This window comes from Cornus florida, unplaced genomic scaffold (assembly GCF_030987335.1).
Source record: "Cornus florida cultivar Cherokee Brave unplaced genomic scaffold, ASM3098733v1 CherokeeBrave_3.0.0_Hap2_Chr11, whole genome shotgun sequence".
NCBI classification, from domain to species: Eukaryota; Viridiplantae; Streptophyta; class Magnoliopsida; order Cornales; family Cornaceae; genus Cornus; species Cornus florida.
Window position 1 is genome coordinate 73,428,569 of NW_026775581.1, and position 6,939 is coordinate 73,435,507.

The 6,939-nt window shown below is 37.2% G+C and overlaps 1 protein-coding gene across 1 annotated transcript; it reads right to left on the reverse strand.

Annotated features, from left to right (window-relative positions):
* Positions 1 to 3,945: 3,945 nt before the first annotated feature.
* On the reverse strand, positions 3,946 to 4,682 carry LOC132285581 (disease resistance protein RPV1-like). Its single transcript, XM_059787772.1, has one exon. The coding sequence runs from the start codon at positions 4,651 to 4,653 to the stop codon at positions 4,126 to 4,128; it is 528 nt and encodes a 175-aa protein (XP_059643755.1). The 5' UTR covers positions 4,654 to 4,682; the 3' UTR covers positions 3,946 to 4,125.
* Between the last annotated feature and the right edge of the window lie 2,257 nt (positions 4,683 to 6,939).

A 6,939-nucleotide genomic window follows, 5' to 3' on the forward strand; every position in this document is an offset into this window, starting at 1 on the left:
ATATTATCAATACTGGATGGATGGTTTGTATGCACCGGTATGGGACGGTGTCATACTAGGGGGATTAGCTCAAAAAAATGCTAAGTCCTACCTATTCTAGATTAAGGGATGGATTAACTACAAAAGTTAAGTCCTACCTGTCTTCTGTGTCAGATCAATAAATAATTGAGTGACACTTTGGTTTGGAATGGAATTTAAATATATTTTTATGATGCCACGAAATGAGCTTGAGACTCAGAGTCGTTGGTTAGGGAGCGTATATGCATTGGGATGCATAACTGGCTATGATGGTTAGATGTGTACCCTGCTAGGGCTGTGTAGTCATGCCCACCTTTGGGTGCGTTTTCGCATGGTGCCTACTAGTCAGGTTGAGACAGGCCTGTAATCCAGTGAGAGTCCTGTAGTGTGATTATATATATATATTTATTTACGGACTATTAGCTATTGTTGGATTGGTTAGGATGTACATGCGTGTCGAGTCTCTGCTTGGGTAGTAGTAGTATAAAACTTGCATGTGGGCCTGACCCACTCATCATTTTTCAGGTATCGGACATTTCCAGTCTAGAGCTTGTTCGTGCTGAGTAGAGACGATCTTCCATTCTACCGTCGACATAGGACTTCTTTCCAAATATTAGATTTGGATTTTATTTTCAGTTTTTACTCTCATTTAGTTTGGGATTTTTTATTAGGGGTCCACTAGAGATGGATTCCCGAGTTGTTAAGTTGATGGAGTTTTGGATTATCAGATTCTAAGTGTTTAATTATAAAGGATTTTACTTTTAGTTTCTTCCAGCTTAAACTTTATTTATTAAATTCATTTTGTCATCTGTGTTCAATTAAATATTAATTGTTTGATATCCTTCGGATCTGTGCTCGGACTTGATCACCCGTGGCTCTAGAATCGAGGGGTATCACACTTTGTAACTGTCTCACGGGCTCTTTATCAAGCACATGGTGTCCATCTTCAACTTTCACCATTTTCCCTTTATGTTTCACAACCCATTTGTCTACCATCTGCTTCTTTGGTTTAGGTTTGGATAGAACTTTTTGAGGACACCTGGCTGCAGCATGATCGACCCGCTGGCATAAAGAACACACCACCGGTTTCCATTCATATTCAATATTAACAGTGCAATCCTCACCATGTATGTCAACCACCATAGATTCTGGCAAATCCTGGCGAACATCCACTTCAACCATTACTCGAACAAACTCACCTTTATCACAATGTAAATCAGGTTCATCCATGTAAATTGGCTTTGAGAACAATGAACAAACCTTAGATAATGAAATAGAGTTCCTACAATGGACTGGTAAGTCATGAACACGAATCCATATTGGAAGCGAATCAAAATTCTCCCGCTTTAAAGTAACATTCTTACTCCATTGTTTAATAATAATTACGCGGCCTTCAAACGTATGAATACGTGATAACACTTTCTGCACATCGGCTGCATGTTGAAAACATACCATGAAGAAGCCATTCTTCAGATACACCAAGGTAATTGCTTTAGACCAGTATTTTTCAATAAAAGCCTTGAAATGAGGATAGTATGGCCTCTTACCCATCACATATCCAACAACTGAAGATTTCCAGTAGTTGATTTCCTCTGCAACATCCTCTTCAGTAATGGAAACTTTAGATCCAATAGCCGTACTAACATATCGTAGGTTAACGAAGGAGTTAGTTTCACCTCCTTCAAAACAACTTCGCCACAAGGGGCGAGAGTTAGATGGTATAGGTATAGTAGTTGGCCGGACAGTAGATACTGCCAGTGGGGGGAAGGAGGATGAAGCCCCCTCCATAAGGGCTTACCAAACTTGCACCACGCATACAGTCACAAAACCCTAAATCGTCTTTAGATTATCTCTAGTTGAGTACTAGTGTATCTAGTATGGGAGAGTCTTGCTAAGACTTGGATCATCTTCAAAGAAAGTTTCAACCTAAATCGTATGAGAAAAGATATTTGCTTGTTTTAGATGATGTGTGAAACAAAAATCAAGAAAAGTGGGACAAGTTAAAATGCATACTATCAAGTGGATCAATAGGTGCTTCAGTTATTACCACTAACTGTCTTGAAAATGGGACAACTCAACTCACACACGTCTCCACCACACCAACTTTAGAATCTCTCTAGCATTTTCAAGACTTGAAGCACCCATTGATCCACATGTTAGTACGCATTTTAACTTAGTCCCACTTTTCTTGATTATCTTTCCACACATCATTCAAAATAAGTAAATATCTTTTTCCATACAATTTATATTCAAGCTTTCTTTGGAGATGATCCAAGTCTAAGTCTGGGCAAGATTTCCCAGACACCGATGCTATAATTAATTTTATAATCCTCTTAATTTCAAAATCTTCAGAAACACAAACCCAAATTCTCGGATAAAAATGCTTAATTACTCTCTCATCACTAAACACCAGTTGAGCCCGTTGTTTTTCCAATCCCTCCAATACCAACATAGTAGCCGATATTTTCATCTCGGATGAAAATGTTCTAGAAATTCAAGCCCCTTTTATAAATACTAGTAAAATGGATATGTTCAATGCACGTGACTAAAACCTTATAAAATCATGAGAAATTTTAATTTTAAAGCAGCTGCAGGACTGTCTTTATAAAATAAAAAATAAAAATAAATAAATAAATAAATAAATAAAAACATATATAAATATATACATACTATTAATTTATGTTAGTTCAAAATTTGAAAATTTCTAATCATAAGAAGAATTTATAACAGTGGATCATCATAACTATTTTTCATTCCCCCAAAGTTTGACATGTTCTCCCACGTATATATCATTCCCCCAAAGTCTACACATCTTCTAAAAGTTCTTCTCCACTGTCATTTGGTCAATTGCATTTAAAGGCATTCCATATTTCTAGTTTAGGCTCATATTTTGTTTATGAAAATTCTTGTTGGGGTTATAACTAGGTTCCAAGGAATTATAATCCTTGTCCAACAAAGAACTATAATCCTTGGTTTGGGACTCTATATAGATACTTGGGTTATGAGCTGAGACTTTTGAGATTGAGAGAGATGTAGCTCGTGAGGCAACTGATGGATGTGTGAGGGTCTCTGGTCCTCGACGTCACACAGCTCCTAGAGATGTGGTTAGCGGTTAGTAGAATGGATGGAAGGACAAAGTCTCATGGAGTGGTACATGTGTAAAGCTCGGGTATTGACCACCAGACCCTAAAGTGGGAGGTAGGTACACAGTCCAATATTGGCCGGGTATTTTGTACCGTTGTAATTTTTTTTTACAAAAAAAAAAAAAAAAAAAAAAAAAAAAAAAAACCTTCAGTGAAATCAATATTATCCTAGACGTAGGGCAGTTATGCCGCACTAGTAAAACCTTGTGTTCTCATGTGATTGGTTTATTATTTGTTCTTAGATCTCCATGTGTGTTCATTTCTGTTGTCCCAATACTATGGTTAGGCTTAGCAAGCTTGCAGCTTCCTTCTACTATTTTTTTCATTTAAACTCTTGAGGAATTACTTAATATTTTGATCCCCACCTTCAACTATTTGATTTTAGCCTTTTCTTGAAAATTTTCTCTTCACGTGTGTTCGTTTCTGCTGTCCCAATACTTCCGTTAGGCTTAGCAGAGGCAGCTTCCTTCTACTATTTTTTTCAATGAAACTCGAGGAATTAGTTAATATTTTGATCCCCATATCCAACTATTTGATTTTAGCCTTTTGCTTGAAATTTTTCTATTCAGCTAATCCAGAGTAATCCGTGATAAACATAGACATATACATACACAAAACACACGCACACACTTGTATATACTATTAACATACAATACAAAATGAATATGTTGTCACTTGGCAAGAATATTTTTTTAATAATATTAATATGAACAAATTTTAGAGTTTTTGATTATTTCATTTTTTGATTTGGATAACATAATAAAAAAGGATTCAGTTTCAAATGAATTCCATGCTTGATCTTAACAATAGAATTCTAGTCAAGTGAAATTCCAATCTAAATCAATACCTTTTGAGATTAAATGAACAGCAAAAGATTAAATAGAAAATAAAAGTAGAGTGAATTTCTGGAGATTACCCATATGTTGTATCCTGTAGATTATGTCCGGCTATATTAGCTGCTTCTTCAAGAGCTGTCTGTCTTCCATCTCTGCACCTTCTCCCACATCTTCCCATCGAAACCTTCCTCATGTTTTTTAAAAGCTGCTGCAAAGCTCCCTGTTTGTTTCCGCACTTGCGAAGGATCCACACCATAGAAGATTGGAACAACTGTTTGCCCCATCTTCTCCTTGCATTCAAGGATTTTCACCAGTTCATCCAAACACCACTTGGAGGAAGCATAGCGTTTGGAGAACACGATGAGAGCGATACTCGATTCTTCGATTGCTTTCAAGAGTGCGGGTGAAAATTCTTTCCGTGTTCTGAGTTGTTCGTCATCTTTGAAAGTGTAGATTCCACTCTGAGACAAAGCAGCAAACAGATGGTCTACAAAGTTCTTGCAAGTGTCTTCACCTCGGAAGCTCAAGAATACATCGTATTTTGATTTACGGGTAGGTGTAGAAGAGGAAGATACTCTGTTTGTGCTTGTGGAAGCCATTATTGGGAACCAAAAAGGCCTATGTGAAGCAGGATTGAATTGGCACACTCTCTGCATCTAATCTCAAGTCTTTCTGGTTCAGAGGAGTTCTTCCTCAAATTCGATCATCTAAAAAACACTCCATACTTGGTCGAGGATGATTTAGATCTTCTAGCCTCAATCAAGGACATTGAGAGAGTCTCACAATAAGTGGCTAGCTTCTTGAGGTACTTAGTTTGAACCCTTCTAACAAAATCAATTTTTATCGATTTCCTTCACTTATTTCAAGCATTATCATACTATATATCAAGCATTGTCATTTTCGAAAGTGGTTGTGTGCAGCAGGTGTGATTTTTGAAAAACTTGAATTTAAATTTAATAAGTTAAAGAAGTAGTGCTGGATTGGTGCTTCAATAAGTGTTTTTCCACAGCTTTCACCCTCATGCAATGGTTTTTCAATTTGTACATATCTTAATGTCTCTCTCTATAAACAAATACACAGGTTGACAAAAGTTGCATCTCCATCCCATACATTTTTCCACCAATCACACTGCCCTAACATTCGCCCAGATTTATACAAAAGACCCCAGTAACGAGACCCAATACGGCTTGATGGGTTTTGGGTTTGAACGGAGACACACACGTAAACGCAGCTCGCGAGCTCAGCTTAAACAAAAGACTTGGCAGGCGGCAACGAGACCCATTACTACTTCGACTCAGGCGGCACCTCCTCTTCACCCGCCACTGACTTCTCTTTCTTTCAAACCTCCTCTTTCACGCAATTTCAAGGTTAGTTTATATATTTTCACATCAGCTTTGTGGTGTGAAAGCCACGTCTGATCAAACGAAATAAAGTTGAAAAAATATATCAACCGAAATAGAAAATATATCAGTTTTCTACTAATAGTTGAATTAATTTTCAATCAGAAACCAGGTCTGCTTGATTTATAATTATAAGAATAGTTTTCTGAACAGAAAATTAAAAATATAAAACTGTACAAAAAAAGATCTTGCTTGGTTTGTAATTTTAAAAACAATTTTCAACAATTCAGAGAACAGAAAATAGTTTTTAGAAAACAATAAATGACAGTTCCCTGAAAACATGCCTTTTTATAACTGAGTTATTTTTTGTATAGTTTTCTATTTTCAGTTTTTGTCAGAAAACTATTTTTAAAATTACAAACCAAGGCATTTTTTAGAAAACTATTTTTTGAAAACTCAGTTATAAAAAAACATGTTTCTTCGCCATTGAAGATGCAAGAATTTTCTCTCTATTTTGACAAAGTTTCATTACACTACAAGAAATTTTCGATCCCTATTCTTCTCTATTTTTCGTTTATTTATAGATTATTTACAGTGTTCTAGAAGATTCCTAACTAATTCTTCCATTTGGCTTGTCCTCGAGGCTTTTATAATCTTGGGCCTGATCATCTTCAAGGGTTTTTAGCTTCACTCTTCAGCATTGGGCCTGCCTTATGAAGGCTCGGTTCGGGCCCAGGTCAATTACCAGGCCCATTCTTCATCATGTGGGTTGGATCCGGCCCGTGCCGCCTTTGGAATCCTCAACTACCCCCATAATCACTCCTTCATTAATTAGGGTGTGATTATTTATTGAGCTAATGATGACTTGACGGCTAATGATGACTTGATGGCTCAAGGCAATCACGTGGGGCATCGAACGGTTGGCCTCGGAATTAATGGTTTTGAAATTTGAATCTCTTTAACTTCGTGACGTCTCGGTTAATGGGTCCACCTTCCCTTTATATACCATTCTTTCACATCCACAGCCTTCCTTGCCGTATCCATCATATCTTGTTGTCAATCAATTCACAGTCCATTTTCTCAAGGCAAATTGTATCTTCTCCGGTCAAATCAAATCTTCTCCGGCGAATCCTCTGAAAGGCTCTTCACTCTCAGTTTCCCTGCAGCATCCTTTGTAGTTCTCAGTCCTGTCAAGGTTAGTTTCGTTTCTTTCTTCTTCTTAAAATCTTTACATACTTCCCCCAAGGATCGTAGTTGTTCTCATCATGCCTATAGATTTAGATGTCCTTTGCATGAAACTCCAACTCCCTTCCGATATTCATCTTAGGGAAAACCCCAAAAATGTAAATATCAAAACTGGTGCCGACCTTCTTCCCGGTGAAACCTTGTTTTCCTTTCATCATCTCAACATTATTCGATTCCCTCTACACCCTTTCTTCTGCTACATGTTCAATAGGTTAAATCTTTCTCCTCTCCAAGTTAACCCCAATTTTCTTAGGGTTCTATCCGCTCTGCTACTTTTGAACCATGAAAGAGGCCTAGATCTTGACTTAGTTGATCTTCTCCTCTATTACAAAGTCAACAAGATCAGGTTGGAGGACG

What these genes read in the sequence shown, in the direction of transcription:
- LOC132285581 (XM_059787772.1), bottom strand. Translation starts at nt 4,653, where the DNA reads ATGCAGAGAGTGTGCCAATTCAATCCTGCTTCACATAGGCCTTTTTGG.